The sequence below is a fragment of the Hesperophylax consimilis genome, chromosome 8 (genome assembly GCF_061612785.1).
Source record: "Hesperophylax consimilis isolate HC1 chromosome 8, BYU_Hcon_1.0, whole genome shotgun sequence".
In the NCBI taxonomy this organism is placed as follows: Eukaryota; Metazoa; Arthropoda; class Insecta; order Trichoptera; family Limnephilidae; genus Hesperophylax; species Hesperophylax consimilis.
In genome coordinates this window covers 41,802,227-41,821,323 of record NC_142843.1, presented here as the reverse complement: position 1 = coordinate 41,821,323, position 19,097 = coordinate 41,802,227, and the positions used below count along the sequence as shown (strand labels likewise).

General features: G+C 34.2%; 1 protein-coding gene across 1 annotated transcript in view; it reads left to right on the top strand.

The window, feature by feature from the left end:
- LOC149422087 (sterol O-acyltransferase 1) overlaps window positions 1-16,865 on the top strand; it is a 42,140-nt gene extending 25,275 nt beyond the window's left edge. Inside the window, exons 6-9 of the mRNA XM_089634303.1 lie at window positions 13,267-13,406; window positions 13,870-14,033; window positions 14,105-14,384; window positions 15,657-16,865. Of these exons, the coding sequence (XP_089490429.1) occupies window positions 13,267-13,406; window positions 13,870-14,033; window positions 14,105-14,384; window positions 15,657-16,127 (1,055 nt within the window). The 3' untranslated portion in view covers window positions 16,128-16,865. The remainder of the gene's footprint in view (window positions 1-13,266; window positions 13,407-13,869; window positions 14,034-14,104; window positions 14,385-15,656) is intronic.
- Window positions 16,866-19,097: the final 2,232 nt, after the last annotated feature.

Below are 19,097 nucleotides of genomic sequence, written 5' to 3'. Positions count from 1 at the left end.
AAACCCATTAAGCGGTAACGCAAGCAGCAAAGCACTCACGGAATAGGCATCAAGTCAAATAATCTCAAGAGAAAAAGGATAGGGAAAACGTGAAAAAAGAGAGAAAAACTCCACTAACCTACTTTTTTGTGATTTTTCCAATCTCGCCATCTCAGCTGCATGTCTTTTTTCTCTTCGTTGTTGTGCTTTTATTAAATTCATGTCAACGCCTCCCATGCAGCCAGGACGTCCTTTTTTTCTCTGGAGTAACAAAAACTGCTTGTCTTCTTCAACATTGTTTTTTAATGCATCCTGATGAGCAATATCAAAAAGGTCATCAAGGGCTGACTTGAAAGCTTCTACTTTTTTATTTTGAGCTGTGCTTTTAGATCTGTTAGCGTTTTTTTGTAGTTTTCTCCACTCTTCGTACAGTTTTTCAAGCTTTATAACACAATCTTGAAAGTGTTTGGTTGGTATCTTAGCTTTCTCTCAAAAAATTACAACTTCCTTTTTTCAACCTTCAAAGGAAGGTTGAAAAAAATGTTTGTTTTATTATATATTATATTATTTTATTAAATATGGTGTTGTTTAATAATATATAATGTTCATAGGAAACAAAATTTGATCAAAAGTGATTAAATTGAGCTTTTTTTTGCAAAAAATCGCTTTTTCATATTTAATCTCGATGAGGCACGGGTTAACATTATCCAATTGAGCCAAAACTTTCCAAATCTTATTTTCTAGACAAGTGGCAAATTTTAGGGGGGTCAGGTCGGCATTAGGACGAAAATATTTTTTCACCTTTTACCTTGTAACCACCCCCTACTGTTCATGTTCCCTGAATAATACGTCATTTGTAGGTTGCTTTGGTTTATTATGTTTGATATCTTTGACGCATTTTTTAAATTTCCATTGTAAACTTCTTGCACTTCGCCGTGATGTATGAGCAATTTCTGCACAGCCAAGATGGTGGTTTTTTTCACAAACTACAGCATATAAACACATCACAAATTACAGCGCCCTTGAGGTGTTTTTGCACAAAAACGGCGCTATACAAGTCATCCAAGTATTTATATTTTAATGCTTCCGATTTTGTTGTCCGGGTTAAATCTTCCCCATAGGAAAAACTTAACCCTTCCACTCACTTTTCCACAAATGATCAGCTAGTCAATCAACACTATGCAAGTGCATTATATAAGTAAAATAAATAATAAACAATACAAGAACAACAACACGTCAACTCACCAGAGATCAAATGGGAAAAAAAATTCACCGACTCCAGATATTTTCATATCAGAGGGTTCGGCTCGGTAGAACTTCTAACAGGGCCTATAAATCCTACTGATCCCTCAACATAAATATTAAAAAAATCTTTCGTTATCCTACATGTATTCAAAATGACCGACTTTTGCATCTTTATATATAAATTTTTTGATAGATCTAATACGCCTAAATTTTTAATGAGAAAGCTAGGTATAATGCCAGTAGCCGAATCTGTGAAATTTCTTATTTTTTCATTAACAGATTTTTGAATATTACAGGAATTTGGAATAGCGACATCAATGATATAAGTTATTTTTTTAATTTTGTCATGTAAAACTATATCGGGTCTATTATATCTAATCGTTCGGTCTGTTAGTATAGTTTTATCATAATATATTTTATAAAATTCGTTTTCTAAAAATGAATTTGGTTCGTATTCTTAATATGGTATTATATTACGGCAGTCAATCAAGTTATGTTTAATAACCAAACTTTGGTGAATTATTTTTAAAACTTGATTGTGCCTAAATGTATACTCGGACGGTGCTAATATAGAACATCCCGATATAATATGTTCTATAGTTTCCGGAAAAGCCAAACATTTTCTACATAAATCGTCAATTTGATTTGTATCTTTGATTATATGCTTCCTATAATTTTTAGTATTTATGACTTTATCCTGAATGGCAAGCATAAATCCTTCTATTTCTGCGCTCAACTCCCCAATACTCAACCATTTGTTTGACGAAAATTTGTCAACATACGTTTGGTTGAGATAATTGAAGTGTTTTGCGTGTAAAATTTTATTTGACCAGGAATCTAATAATTCCTGGTTGGGATTTATAAAAATGTTGGCATTCTCATCGTATAAATTTAAAGGTGTAATATTTCTATCTGCCTTGCAAATTATTTTATGCATTTCTGAGCTATGAGCTTTCCTATGGAAAAAAGTTCTTAGCATTTCTACCTGATTATGTTTCAAAGAAGTTATTTTGACTATACCTCTTCTACCTCCTAAATTTCTAGGTAAATTAATTCGTTCTATAGCTGAATTTGGATGATGGCAATTAAACTTTTTTAGCGTAGGTCTAATTAATCTTTCTAAGTTATCTAAATCTGTATTGGACCATTTAATTATGCCAAATGAGTATGTTAATAGAGGTATTGCCCAAGTATTTTTTATTTTTATTTTTTATTATCAATATAAAGTTTTTTTACAGGTTTTTTTTTCGAAGTCTGTCTCACTAGGATAAACCTGTGTCGAGACAGACGTATTTGATACATGAATTAATGTTTACATATTTTTTGATACATAAAATATTTCATTACATTAAATGACATTGTGAAAAAGATACAAAATAATAAATAATAATAATAAATGATAAATTTGTTAATCAGCATCTAGTTGGAGTACATACTTATGTAGGGATTTTTATAAAATTTTTGATCGTGGATCTGTCTTGGCTGATGATCCAAGACTTGATGTCTGTTTTATATTTCAAAAAAAATTCGTTCAGTCTAATGGCTAGTGGGAGAGCATTATATAGCCTTGTTGCAAAATATCTAAAATTTCTCTGGCCAAAAGTTGTTTTAGCGAAAGGGATTTGTAAGAAATTATGTCCTTTGGTTCTAGTATCACGAGCAGTTTGGATATTGTCAAAGGTAGTTTTGTGTTTGAAGAGGTATGTTAGTATGTTTTTAGCATAAAGTTGCCTAATGTCCATAACACAGATTTTCCTAAAGATTTCATCCGAACTGCTTGTGATTGGTAGTTTGAGGATAATCTTTATTATAAGTTTCTGAGCTTTAGATATTGGATCAATGGCGGCAGCGTTTGCTCCTCCCCATGCTATGATACCATATTCTATTAAAGATTGACAAAGTGCATAGTAGATTGTTTAGAGCTGGCTTAGGTTGAGAAAGTTGCGAGTTTGTCTAAAAAAGTAAATGAATTTTCTAAGTTTGTTTGCTGTAGTGGTTATATGTTGTTTCCACTTTAAATTGCTGTCAAAAATAATACCTAAGTATTTAATTTTAGTTACCTGTTCTAAATAAGGGCAATCACATATTATCGTATTTGTCAGGTTGCAAGCACATATTTTAATTTGATTTTCTGGGTTTCTTAAGGAAGGATTAATACTAAATTCAATGTATTTAGTTTTGGTCACATTCATTGTTAGTGTATTATTGTTAAACCATCTTTTAACCACAGTTATGCCCCTGTTAGCTTTTATGTATAGATCATTCCAATTGCTTGATTTGAAGAGGAGAATCGTATCATCAGCGAAACTTACAATTTTGACATCTATTTGAAGATTACATAATTCATTTATGTATATTAAGAACAGGGTAGGATCTAAAACACTTCCTTGAGGCACGCCGTAGCTAATTGGTAATTGATTGCTATTGCAGTTGTTGATTTTCACACTTTGCTTTCGGTTTGACAGGTAATCGCTAATAATAGTAAGTTCATCACCATTTATACCAATATTAGATAGTTTTTGTAAAAGTTTAGAGTGAGAGATAGTATCGAATGCTTTGCACAGGTCTAAGAATATTGATATGCATTTTGATCCCTTGTCTAAGTTTTCATTTAGAAAATCGGTAACTGTTGCCAGGGCTTCGGAGGTGCCTTTATTTTTCCTGAATCCAAACTGGTTGAGTGATAGTATGTTATTTTGTTCAAGGTATTCGATTAGTTGATTATTAATAGTTTTTTCAAAGACTTTAGATAGTGAATTTAGTAATGTAATTGGACGATAGTTAGTTATGTCCGCTCTAGAGCCTCCTTTATGTATTGGGATTATGATTCCGTGTTTTAGTTTGTCAGGGAATCGGCCTTTTAGGATGCTTAGGTTAATAAAATATGTTAAGGGAGTGGTTATTTCTGATACAAGTTTTTTTAAGGCAATATTTGATATATCGTCCAAGCCAGTTGAAGACGAGTTTTTTAATGAGTTTATGATCAATCTAGTATCTTCATTTGAAATTTGTTTTAGACTAAAATGCAAGTTATTGGGCAAATTTGTATTACAGCTTAGTGAATTGGAGTTGGTATGGTTTACATCGATATTTTTTGCGAGTTGTTCACCTATTTTTGAGAAGTATTTATTTGCATGATTAACAATAATATTGGGATTTCTAGAAAAACTAAATATTTTATCATTTACTTTTAGTTGTTTTAAGTCATTCGTAGGATTAGGTTGAGAGTGAGTGGCTTCTTTAAGTGTTTTCCAAAGTTTTTTAGGATCATTATTACAGTTTTCTATTTTCTGTTTGTAATATATCTCTTTAGCCTTTCTTATTATTTGGGTACAAATGTTTCTATATCTTTTATAAAAGTTTCGAAGTTGTATATCATAAGGATTGTTAATAACGTTTTTGTGGAGTTTGTTACGTTTACGGATAGATTTAATAATAGTGTGGTTAATCCATGGCTTAATTGGTAAAATATTATTTGGTATATGTTTTATAATTATGTTTGTATGTTCGTTAATGGTAGTCTGTAAGTAATTGATAAAGTACGTCCAGGCGTCTTCTGGATTTGTGGTGTTAAGTAATTCTGACCACGATTTACTCATCAGAGATTGACGAACACAATCATAATTGATTTGAATGATTTTTTTCTTATTTGTTGTGTTTTTATGTTTGTCTTTTCTGTTGCATGTTTGTATGGAAAGAATAGTGGTGTAGTGGTCGGTAAGTGTAGATTCATATACAATAGATATAACTGGGCAGTTGGATTTGACCATGATGTCATCAATGCATGAAATGGAGTCTAATGTAGCACGTGTGGGAGTGTTTATGGTGCTTTGGAATCCATGGTATGTGAGCGTATTTAAGTATTCTTGGCACTGAGAATGTTCGTTTGTGGGCAGAATATTTATGTTGAGGTCACCAGCAATAATACAATTTTTAATATTACATAATTCAGTTAAACAGTTATTAATTGATTTTAGGAATGGTGAAATATTATAAGAGGATGGAGAACGGTATATTGCTAAGATACATGTGTCATTATTGAGAGTTATTTGCAAACAGTTTGCACCGCTGACTTGGATTTCCTTGACAGATAAACCAATCAGGTCAGTTCTGGTATAGACAACAACTCCATCATTTTGTTTAGTATGTATTGAAGTGCTGTAGTGATCATACCCTTTCAAAATTTTAGGAGCATAATTTTTTGGTATCCAGCATTCAGTAAGAATAATTATATGAAAAGAGGTTCCAATATTATCAAGTTGTAGCAAGAATTCGTCAAAATTCTTGGAAATTGATCTAATATTTTGCTGTAAGATTTGAAGAGAGGATGAGTGTGTTTGTAGTACATTTTTACAGAATTTAGGATTTGACGTCCTATAATTGGTAATACAGTCCATTTTTAATAATATCCATTACAATAAGGGTTTTCTCTAGAATTAAAAATCTACAATACCATTTTTTTAATGTCACTTTCATGTTTGATTTGAATGATTTTTTCCCCTGGACCCTTACGAACAAGTAATTTATTGGCTTTAAACCACACAAATTCGAATTTTGTTTCTTTAGCCTTTTGTTTTGCTTTCCACAGCAATTCCTTATAATAAGGCGTAAGCACCTCACTAAGATAAATAGGTGATTTTGGGTTAAGTATTTTGGCTGTATTTTTGAAAGATAAGACCATATCTCTCGTTTTCTGGTTGTAGAAATTTACTTGCAGTTTATCGGGGGCGTTAGTTCTGCGGTCCTGGGTCCTGGTCACAAGGCGTAGATCCTGCTGCAACAATGGCATACCAAGGGAATTGGCTACCCGAAGAACGGCTTCAGCTGGTTGTTCTCCCGGCCGCAATTCAACACCCGCCATTTCCACACAGTCGCAGAGATTATTTTGTTCCATAGTGGCTAGTCTGGTTTCCAGGCTTGAAATTCTTAAGTCATTCTTAGTATTTATTTCACGTAAGGATTGTGTATCTTTTTGTAGGTCTTGTAGTACTTTAAAATTTGATAACAGATCTTCATATTGATTACTTATAAATTCGTTGCTTCTCTTCAGTTCCTTAATTTCGTCTTCGAACATTTTTTTAAGTTCAGTGACCTTTTGGTCAAAATGTTTGGTCAGACGAATAAAGAGAATATCATCATCGTCGGTATTTGCAGCCGAGGATGTAGACGGTGATCCTGGTCTGATTAGGCATTTTGGGCATTTCCAAGAAGTTTTATTTTTTTCTGCCATTTTTTTGTATTTGGAATCAGAGATATTGAGGCAATTATTGTGAAATGTTATTTTGCACTTGGTACACGTGAACATATACTCATCTTTATTTATTGGGTTGAGGCAACCTTCACAGTTAAACATTGTGGTTAATAATCCTCAACGCCTAAATAATAGTTTTCCGCAAAATTTTAGCACGAAGCGACCTCACTTTTGCTATTGCTTTTACTAAATTTTTAGCAGATAGATTGCATTTTAAAATTTTCCTGATCCTAGTTTGAAATTTAATCCTAATATCATTTTTAATACTAGTGTGGTCTAATCTATTTGATTGTGGGTATCCTAAATACATATAAACCTCATCCCTTTTCATACTAGTAATTTGGAAATTTCTAAATATACTCTCGTCCCCATCTACAATTTTGCCTTTCTCTATATGGATCGTTCTACATTTATCTAAACCAAAAGTCATTATGATATCATCTGAAAAGTTTTTGACTACCTCGATCATTTTCTCTAAATTTTGTTCAGAATTCGAAAATAGTTTTATATCATCCATAAATAATAAATGCGAAATTGTACTACTCTCCCTTGTATTACCCTTAACTTTTATTCCAAACTTGCTTTTAATTAACATTTTAGATAGAGGATTCAATGCTAAGCAAAACCAAAGAGGACTCAATGAGTCTCCTTGAAAAATCCCTCTTATTATTTATTATTATTATTATTATTATAAAGTCTGATGGGATATCAATGGTTTTTTCGCAAACGATGCATTGTGCATTCATGATAATGATGTTACAAAAGTGTTTTGAAATGGTTAATTTTATTATATGATGGTAGTCACTTTAGCGTCACTTAAATTTCTCCGAAGGAGACACTTATTGTAGTTTACAGCAGTAAATTCTTTCAAGTACAAATTGACACTTCGTGGCAGTTTTGAAATTAAGGTAAAAACACTAAAAATAGTACACTTCCCGAGATAAAACATCGCTGGTTTGACGCGCGGTCTCCAATTTAGAAAAATTGTGCACCTAACTCAGTTCACCGTTTTTTGTTTGGTGATTTTTATAAATTTAATGTGGACATAGAATTACGTCAACACTAGACTTGGTAGGGTAATTGGTGTCGTACTTCGTCTCATACATACTCTTCTATTATTCTGATTCTTGACATGGGCCGACTCGAGTATCTGATTCGCTTGATCGTGCCATCTCTTCCTCCGGCGTCTCCAAATTCTGCTATCATTCGCATTAACATCATATATTCTCCTTACACTCCTTTATTCACTCATTCGCTCTACATGCCCCAACCATCTGAGCGTCCCTTTCTTAATCTTACTCATTACGCTTATATCAGCCTAGCACTCTTTGCGGATCTCCACATTTCTCACGATCATACAAAACATCCTCAATTCTTTAAACGAATCTAAGTTTGAGACAATATTGGTTAGGGTGGTACATAAACTCTTCTAGATAGGTACCTACCATCATTAACTTCACAATGTGACCGTAAACATATACTCTTCTAGATAGGTACCTACCACCATTAACTTGACAATGTGACCGTAAACATATACTCTTCTAGATAGGTACCTACCATCATTAAATTGACGATGTAATCTTAAACATATACTCTTCTAGATAGGTACCTACCATCACTAACTTGACGAAGTGGCCTATGTTTATGTTTACAGTATATGTTTATTTATTTTTTATTTTTTTTATTCCTAACACTATCTAGATAGTGTTAGGAATGTGGAGAATGACGTAGGGCGCCAGTGTTAGGAATGGAGCTCCCCTCACGATATGAACCATGTAGGGCGGCATTGTTAGGAATTTAGCTCAGCGTAGAATCATGAGAATCAATCATTCGGGAAGGGTCGGCAAACGCCTTTATACGGGGGACTTTCAACAATCTAGACTACACTTCTCTCGTCAAATGAAACTCCTATGGGGATGATAAATGGTTGTATTTACAGTCAACAGGTACATTGTATAACACAAGTGGGGGCACAGTATACATCCTAAATTATTCCCTGGCTGTTAGAATTGAACAATCTCTCTCTCGTATTTGTACTGCCTGGCAAACGTGTTTAACATACATTAAAAGAAGGCACATAATGGGGCAAATAATAATAATAATAATTGGATGACTTGTATAGCGCCGTTTTTGTGCAAAATCACCTCAAGGGCGCTGTACAAACTTATAATACATTTCTACAGTGATCTATGTTATTACTTAACTATTTATGGAGAAAATATACAGTACAATACTTACCTGGTAGGTCACTTGAGATTAACACTTAATTAACATTATCTAATTGTTTATTGGCGAAATTTAGGACTTAATTGAAAAATTGAATATAACTGGACTTTCTCTTAGGAATGGTATATTTAATTTAAGGGTACGACAACTTTAAAAGGTAAGTAATACGCTTACATGAGCCGTTCCGGGAGATGCAGGAGTTGTGAGGCCACGGAGGTGTTACTCACAGTCATGGTGGAGTAATAACCAAGGTGGTGCTTGTCCATACGCGCCATCAGGCGCGTACCAGGCTTCAATATTGTAGCGTGTACTCTACATCCGAGTCCGGTTTGGTAGCAAACCGCGCATTCATGTTGTTTAGAACAAAGCTAGATTCCGAATGATGGCGGCTGGCGGCAGCCGAAAGCCGTTGGAGATTGGTGTGGGTTGCGCAGTGCGCTGTGCGCAAGCCGCTAGTGTTGCCTACAATCTCCGTTTAATTTTAGATTTGCGGGTCTCTTTGAAATGCGTTTGAGAGATCTACTTCGTGACAATAGGTACCTACCATTATTAACTTGGGTTCAATTTTTTGCTTACTTTTTAATATTTGGATTTTTATTTCTATTTTCTTAGTTTTTTCTTTCTAGTATCTTTTTATCATTCACTTTAATCATTTATATAATAATTTTGCATTTTTTTCCATTATATGTCCTTTTCTAATGTTTTATTATTTGAAAAATTACAAAATATTATTTTTCTAGTTCTTACATTATACATAATCCAAATCATGTAGGACTACCAAAAGGGGGGCGACAGATTACGCTATACGCATCAAAGCGTTTTATATAACTCCATATTGCTCTCCATACAATCCCATACAGACCTGCCACACAGATCATGTGTTATAAGCAGAGATGTGCTTTATTTCAAATAAATCCATTTCAAATGGAAATGCAAAATGGGTATTTTCCATTTTGCATTTTAAATGCTTTTCTAAAAACCATTTTGCATTTTGCATTTTAAATGCCTTTCTCAATGCATTTTCCATTTTAAATGCTTTTTTGCAACATTCTTCCTACTATCTCCACTCATCTTTTTTTCATAAGACCCAAATATCAGTCGGTCCTCAACCTCGCTATGAGAGACCCTGGCAATTGAGTGATACCATTACAAAAAATACTGAACATGGGGGCATGACGCTGTAATATTAAATGGTAGATAGCAGTTTCTATGTTTTTACGTTGGCAACATTAGTCCCGCGCAAATTTTTTGTGGTTTCATAATCTGTAGTTGTGGTGTTTTTGGATTTACCATCATGTAATATGTTTGTTCTACATTGATGTCCATTATTAAGTGACGAAATTGTTTAAAAATTCTATAATTATTTTAATTGTTTGACCTGAGAAACCATTTTGCATTTTCAATGCATTTTGAAAATAGGTATTTTGCATTTTGCATTTGAAATGCTTTTCTAAAAACCATTTTGCATTTTGCATTTTCAAATGGAAAAGTTTTGACCCATTTCCATTTTGCATTTCAAATGGTTTTGGGTACTCATTTTGCACATCTCTGGTTATAAGTGTGGGGGTGGTGACTATCTGCTAGCCAGGTAATATATTTAAAAATTATGCGACCCCCTCTCCTGCCATAGAAGGAGAGGGGGTCAGATCAATTACGGAGCCCCGTGATCAAGCGGCTGTCATCTGTCGAGGTGGCAGATCCCATACAAAGAAATGATTAATAATCTCAATAGATCTGAAATTATAGAGTAGTGAGACTACTCAACTAAAAATACGTATAGGCTACGCCTAGCGTGATGTATCTTATTTATTTATTTATTTATTCATTTTTGGGAAATCAACAGTTTATATTTTTACAGATTGTACATAAGTAAAATAGCCAAAATAAAACCAATTACGGATTTCCTCCTTGTGACTTTACGTAAGACAGTATTAGAAGAAATAATTAAATTTATGAGAAATGTGAAGTTATAATTATATAAAATAAAAGAATTCTATAAAATAATACAACAAAAATAACAAAAATAAAGGGGAAAAAAAAAAAAACTAAAATTTATATAAAATAAAAGATTATCGATACATTGGTAACCATAAGAATACAAACAATATTGTGCATATAAATCATATCATAACCATAACCATAAGAAGACAATGTTGTGCATATAAATCATACCATAACAGGATTATAAATATATAAATACTAGAAATATAAACTATGTTTATGTGAGAAGTAATATTTATAAGATGTTTATTGTCAGGTGGGATGTACGAAGTACATATGTGAATTTTTTTACCAGGAAGTGATATAGTTACCCATATGTCTTCCGCTTCAGAATCCCATTCTAGTTTTTGATCAGAAATTAATTTACTTTTGACTGCAATTAAAACTCCACCACCGCGATTTTGATTGAGGTTATGATAATCTCTATCTCGTCTGTAAATATGGTACCGTGGATCGAAAAGTTCCTCATTAAAGATTGAATTGTTAAGCCATGTTTCAATGAGACATATAATGTCATAGTTGTTTAATAATACATTTTGAAGAAAAATATGTGTCTTGGTTCTGAGACCTCTTAAGTTTTTAAGTATAATTCTAAAGATTCCATTGTATTAAGTATATAGTGCAGTTAATATAAAGTTGCTGGAAAGTTAGTTGATGGAAATATTGTATGTTTTTAGTTTTTCTAGATCATTATAATTATTTATGCAATGGTGATTTGTGTTTTCATTAAGTCTTACATAAATTTTACAATTTTTGATCCAACAGAATTTGAATTTATTAATTTTGGTAAACTCTCTGACCTTTTTGTAGAGTACTTTGTTTTTATGAGTTAAATGTTCATTTATATAGATCCGTTGTTTTCCATTAAAGTTAATATCCTCTGCTGTTAGGCCCCTTCTTGTCCGGATTGCTGCTATGATTTCGTCTTTCTGTTTCCTACCCTTTAGTTTTACTATAATATTCCGCGGTCTTCCTTCAATCTTCTCCTTGGGGGTGACTCGGGTGGCGTATTCAATGTCGTCGCTTACTATATTTAATTCTGAATAGATCCTTTTGATAATCTCCGTCAGGTTCTCTTGTTTTTTTTCTGGTATCCCAATGATCTCTATGTTATTAATGCGTGCGTGTTGTTCGTTAGCATCCAATTGTTTTTGTAATTCTTTAAATTCACTTTGTACTACGGCGTTTTGTTCCAGAGTTTTTTCAAGGTTGTTGTTTTTTTTCGTATCAATTTTTTTTTCTAGAGTTAATATTTTATTTTTTAATTCCTCGATTTCTTCTTTATACTCGTTTCTGATGATTTCCAGAAATTGTACCTTAAATTCTTCAAACTTTTTGTCAAGAAGTTGGGTGTCCGTAGTATTTAGTGTTTTTGCAGTTGCTCGTGTAGTCATTTTGGCACGAAATATTAATTAGTATAACTTCACTTCACTATTAAAGCTATTAAAATATAGATATTTAGATTTTAGCTAGAATTTTTTATTTTATTTTGAGATATTTCAAGAGTGAAATAAAAACACGACAGCTGTCATTGAATTGTTATTGTTGTGATTATGCTGGCCATACACACTACGGTCCACCGGAGAGGTCTACCTGTGCAGGTATGCCTAGGCAGGCAGACCGGAGCGTGTGTGGGAATTGACCTGTGCAGTTTTTTTAACCTGCGCAGGCGACCGGTGCAAAATCGAAAATCAATTCTTTCGTGCGACACCGTAAGGTGTACCTGCGTGTGTGTACATGTACTCCGGTCGCCTGCGCAGGTCGCATCAAATCTTAAAGTAACTGATAATCTTTCGTGCTCGGATACATTATTTCTCATAACTGTATCTTTTTTTATCATTGGTGTAACCATTGCAAGTAATTTTAGGTATGTGTTCTCGTGCATTCTGAGATCGTTTTTAAAATCTTCAGGTTCAAATTTTAATTCATTCAATAATTTTTCCTTTTCAATAACAAATGATTACACCACTTTGTTTGCTTCTTTATCACTGTTTTATCTTTTTTCATCAAAATTAACGCAAGGCCTATCAACGCCAACCCGTCATCGTCTGCAATCGATGCCATCGCAAAGAGAACTGAAGACTGCTCCGGTACACCGGAATTTCCCCATACACGCTACCGACCTGCGCAGGCAGACCTTCAAAGGTAACCTCTCCGGTAGACCGTAGCGTGTATGGCTTGCTTTAGGCTTTATATGACATGAGCCTAGTACGGTAGTTGAGAAAATCACAAAAAATGTAATTTGTAAAATTTATGAATTAAAAAAAACGGATCCCCACCCTGGCTTAGATACCTGTAGCCATTCCCTCTAAGCCCGTCATCTCACTGGTTCGGTAACGGCAAGGAATTGAAGATCCTGCGCAGAAAAGTAAAGTTCATCCATTGAGGGTTTTTGTGGATTCTTTACTGTTACCGAGCCAGTGGGACGACGGGTTAGTCGGTAGTAATTGGAAATACCTGTAAAAGAACATAAATAACACAGGTTACCAGTGGCTACTTACTTATTTCCTTTTTGTTTGCTATTTTTTTCTTGTTTTCTAATGATACTAATTTGTTTCTTTTAGCAAAAGTACTGCGAGTCTGGGATATAGGGTGGCTGCTTTTCTTTATTTCCTTCCAAATAACCTTCTTTACGCTTTCTCTCACCGCTCTTGTTAAATGTCAACTTCCTATAGTGTCTTCGCTTATCATTTCTATTGAGACTGTAAGTAAAATCTTTGTATACTTTATTAAAATACCGGTAAAACCAACACTTTCCAATATAAACGCCAGAAAACTGATAACAAAGATAGCCGCCAATCTTGTTCAAATATAGATTATTACATAAATGTTTAAATTTACTTGAGGACTAATCAGCGGCTAGGTTGGCATCTCGTCTGGGTCCCATCCAGGTGTCGTGAGTTCAATTCCTGTTGTCAGCGTTTAGGCTTTTATATAGGTATTGGTAAAATCTTCAAGTAAAATTCCCACATAGGAAGTTTTCAGACATATGTACTTAATTTTTTTTGGTCGAACTGAATGAAAAAAATAGCAAAATTCGGAACCCAAATAAAAGGTTCTCTCATAGTCTCTTTGGTTCCTTTAAAACCTTGTACATAATAATTTAAATTTTATTTAGTTTGAGGAAGAGTGTTTACCACATAGTAATAATGCAACTGTATTTGCAGATCCGTTTTGTGATGAAGATCCACGCCTTTGTGCGCTCCGTGAGTCCTCGTGCCCTGCAGCGCCCCCCTGCTCCCTCCTCCTCCCACATCCCCCTGCCGCCCTTCTCCTGCTACACCTACTTCCTTTTCGCCCCCACCCTTATCTACAGGGACTCCTACCCCCGGTGAGTGCTTTATTGATTGCCTCTTTACTGCACTGTGTTAGTTGTGAAACTTATACTGACTTGGTTTACAGAACAGGCCACATTAGATGGGGGGTGGTGGCGGTGAGACTATTGGAAATTGCGGCCATCATCTTCTACATCAGTTTCCTGTGTGAAAGATTTCTGCTGGGAAACTTCTCCAACTTCGGAAAACCAAATGAAGCTCTGGAAGCCAAGCAGCTGGTTCTCTCTCTCTTTGGCTCCATGATGCCGGCACTCCTGACTTACCTGTGCGGGTTCTACCTTCTGCTGCACTCCTGGCTCAACGCCACCTCGGAGGTGCTGACCTTCGCTGATCGTCAGTTTTACATGGTAAGCTATACACAAGCTCTTTGGGGAATGGTGTAGACCGTGTAGATGTAAACGTAGGTTGGCTCTGGACCTAAGTTTGGAGGTTTAAAACCTGACAAGTAGAAACACTTTTCCACTGGTTCTGGAGTGGATGATACTCTCATTATCGGTTAGATTCATCAGAATCAGCACTTTGCTTCCTCAATTTCCTTCCGCCCCTCAGCATTCCCCAACAGGAGGTGTCATAGTCACACTAACTTATGGGCAACAGGATGCTGGTGTGGAAAAGTATAAATAATCCTCCAAATAGAATCCAATATAGCTCATCTCTCATTTGATTATTTTTTGCATATATGCCTTTACTTGGTACATATCTTATTAACTACTTACTAGATAAATTGTCCTTATTAAAACTTTCTGAAAGAAGAATAAACACAGATTTAATAGTACTACATAAAATACTTCATTACAAAATTGACTGTCCTGAGTTACTCCAATTAATCAGCATCCACATACCCAAAAGATCTTGCCGAAATTTACTACCCTTTTATTTTTACAACACAAGGACACTGTCTTATCAAAATTCCCCAATTCCAAGACTTCACAGTCTCGGAAATAAATACTCTGATCTGGGAGATATATTTCATCTTAAAAATAATCAATATAAATATTGTTTATTTCAATTCTTTTATAGATCGAGACACAAATAGACATCTATAATTTCCGCAATATATATATTTTTATTTTTATTTTGAATATCTATTTATGTGAGACTTCTTATCATTTTTACTAATGTATCTTATTTTATTATATGCTTTTGTTGTAACATTTAATATTTTTTTCTTTTTTCGTTGTATTATGTTTCCTTTATTGTTTTAATTTTGTAGAATCTATAATAACTGTGATACTCTACTATTAAACTTTGTGGTGTGTAAAAGCCCATTAGGGCGTGTAATAATAATAAATAAATAAATAAATAAATATCAATGGATATAAAATTTTCGTATCCAATGGATACTTTTGGTGCTTGTAAAATTAAAGGGGTTCGTTAGACGACAGATCAAAAAAACTTTGGAGCTAGTTGTACGCATTGACGCATTTTAAAAGACAGTAAACAACTGAATATGAAACACAAAGCAATATTTCAATAAATAATTCAATTTGGTTCACTACTTTTGCATTACTTAAAATTTGGGGTACCTGACCACACCGAACTAAACACCATATATCTTGAAAAGTGCATAAACCTACAAAACCCTTACTGAAGTTTTAACAATGACATTTTTTCTCCAGGATTGGTGGAATCAGTCGAGCTATGCCGCTTTCTACCGAACCTGGAACATGGTGGTCCATGACTGGCTGCACACATACATCTACAAGGACGCGCTGATCCTCTCCGGAAGTCGCCTCCTCGGCACACTTCTGGTGTTCGCTATCTCGGCTATCTTCCACGAGGTCATCCTTAGCTTCGCTTTCGGCTTCTTCTACCCTGTGATGCTGGTCTTGTTTGGGTTTTTCGGAGTTCTTCTAGTATTCCTAACAAAGCATGCTACTCCGGCAGTGGGCAACATCTTCATGTGGTGGTCGTTGGCCGTGGGAAACGGAGTCTTGTGGAGCCTTTACAGCATGGAGTATTTTGCACGTAAAAACTGCCCAACGCCCGTGCATCCGGATATCTGGGATCTCTTTGTGCCGCGCTCCTGGTCTTGTCACCAGATCACACTTAGCCCTGATTGGAAGTTCCAAAATCCTTTAGATCAATAGTATACTTACATCGATATGATGGGACGTGGGTTTCCTGTTTTAAGAGTATGAACCCTCGGGAAGACTCTGTTATTGGAACGACAGTCTTCCAACTATTATTACAATGGATATTAAAATAACATGCAATTATTTGTGCATAAGCTTGCAGCTCGATCATGATAGGGATAAATTATTATTCCTATTTGATGTAAAACCATTCAATGTTGTGATTGCAACCACCCCTTGAGAATTCTACCCATGCGACCATAATAAGGGCTTATGCAAGATACGATTTATTAAAGGGGATAATAAAAAATTTATTAAAAATAATATGCTAATCGGTCATATTGTAAACCGAACAAAATTAAAATAAATGATTAACTACACATTGATTAAAATAAACATTAATATGCCAAATTAAAATTACCTACTTTATCATGTCTTGTGTTGTTTTGATAAACTGTATCACTATTACATAATAATAAGGAACTTAAGTGAGAAATATTATGGCTTAAAAAACATATATTCATATAGATCAATCAACAAACGCTGATTCTGAATATATAAGTTTTATTATATATAGAATTTCACATAGAATTAATAAATATTCAATAAAAAAAAATTAAAACTGGTTGACACCCAAACGCCCTGTGATAGGTCGGCAGGTTATGACAGAACTTACCGCTACCTCAAAAAATAAAATAAAATTGACTGGAGTTCCTTATTATTGTTGTGATGTTAGAAATGTACAATAATTTAACAGACAAGATTTTCAAAAAAAATAGATAAATTATTGAAAATGAAAACTGGTTTTGTTAATATTTCAAGAAAAAGAAAATTAAATGCATAATAAATGCTTTTGAAAGTAGCTATAACTTTGTGATTATCCATTCTATTTAAATGAAACAATATTACTTTGTTAGAACCATTAATATATTTTATTAACGCTGACCGGTTTCGGAACAATAATAATAATAAACAATAAACAAAGTAATATTGTTTCTTTTAAGCATAATAAATAAACCAGCAGACAATTTTATAGTGATTTATTTATGTGGTAATATGGCGTGTTGAGCTACCTCCTTATTTAGCAAAACGTTGGTAAAGAAGGAGGTAGTGCAATACGGGGAATAATATCCCAAAAATAAATCACTTCAATACTTTTGACGGAGAAAATTTCAAATCATATCTATCAGAGATAACCTGATAAAAAGAGTGGTTGAATATAAAATACTCCCGTTTACTGTAGGTACTTATTTATAGAGAGTTTTAAATTATGGCAAATAGCACCTATAGCAAATCACACGAAAGGATGCGTGAATGGAGCTATCCCACTAAGGATGGCAGAAGCCGCCCAAGAGGAGACTAAGTCAGCCAAAAGTGCCGGTAATGTTGTCAGGAATGGGGTTACAAAGCATTTTTAAAAATCGTTAATTCGGGGAAATATATGTACAAGAATGTATGGAATAAATTAGGACTTGGTCTTTATAGTATAAAAAGGGGGAATATATGAATTTTATCCATTGTTGATTTTGTGACGGTACACCTATTATGTTCAGCAAAAAATACCAAACAAACAGAAAATATTATTGTTTTGGTCTTTTCCATTACTAATTACAGAAGAGGGTACAATCTATAGCAGTGTTCCGCAAACTTTTTGTGTTCAAGGTACACCTATCAAATCAAGAAATTTTAGAGGTAAACCAAAGAAAAAAGCAATGTGTATTTAATATTTATTTATTAATACCTAATATGAAACGATGTTTAGTGAGAAATGTGAGCCTGTTTAACTGAGCACAGGCGATCGAAATTTGAAGCAATCGTTGATAAGGCCGCTCGCATCTCTTCATTGATCGTCCTCAGGCGTTAAATTTTTTCGATTTAATAGTAGTGAGAGTTGAAAATCCCAATTCGCATAAGTAGGTTGTGGCAAATGGTAATACATTTTGAACAGCATGCTTTGAAAGCAGTGGATACTCATTTTTTATATGCAGCCAAAAATCCGGTACTTTGGAAAATTTTAGTTTTAATGTCCGATCAGTTTTTAACTGCATGAATTCTTCCTGCTCGTTTATCGGTAAGTGTCCAAGGGAAATGTTATTCGAGAGTGGATTTTGTACCCAGTCCATAGGTTGTAGGTCACACTTAGGAAAATAACAGTTAATTTTTTCTGCTAATAGCTCCAAGTGTTTCACTATTAAAGCCTACAATTTTTTTTCTGAATTGGCAGCCATGACACTTGGAAACATTTCATTACTACCATTGACAGCGTGGCTGATCCATAATACCAACTTAGCGCAAAAGCTTACAATTTTGTCCGAAGACGTTAAAATATAAGAAATCCTACCTTGCATTTTTCTGTTGAGCTCATTTAAATGAGCGAATATGTCCGCCAGATATGCAAGTTTTACTACCAATTCTTCTTTTTTAAACACAGAAGCAAAGTCTGAACCCTGGGCCTCTAAAAACGTCGGGGACTCATTTTTTAGCTCGTAAATCCGAAATAGCACTTTTCCGCGAGAAAGCTATCGTACTTCTGTATGAACAGAAGTGACTGATGATCTGCTCCCATTTGCTTTCTTATAATCTTCGCAATACCTTGAATTTTTCCGCGGCACGCCAACTGATGACCACGGTACACCAGTGTGCCGCGGCACACGCTTTGCGGAACACTGATGTATAGTATTACTTTTGTAACGCGCCTAATCGGCAGTAATGCTTTGGGCTTCCCCATGGCTAGTTACCTCATTCCTCTCACCCCATAAATATTATTCCAATCTGAATAATAACTGTCGAACTGCCCTTAGTAAATACTCTTGTCGTATCCGAGTTAATGTCATATATATGGACACGCCAGAGCTATACGGCTTACCCGTTTATTGTAGGTACTTATTCATTGAGAGTTTTAAATTATAGGCAAATATATTTTTATTTTTTGTATATTTGTCTTTCAAAGTTAACATGCAATAAATGTATGTACATTACGGTGGA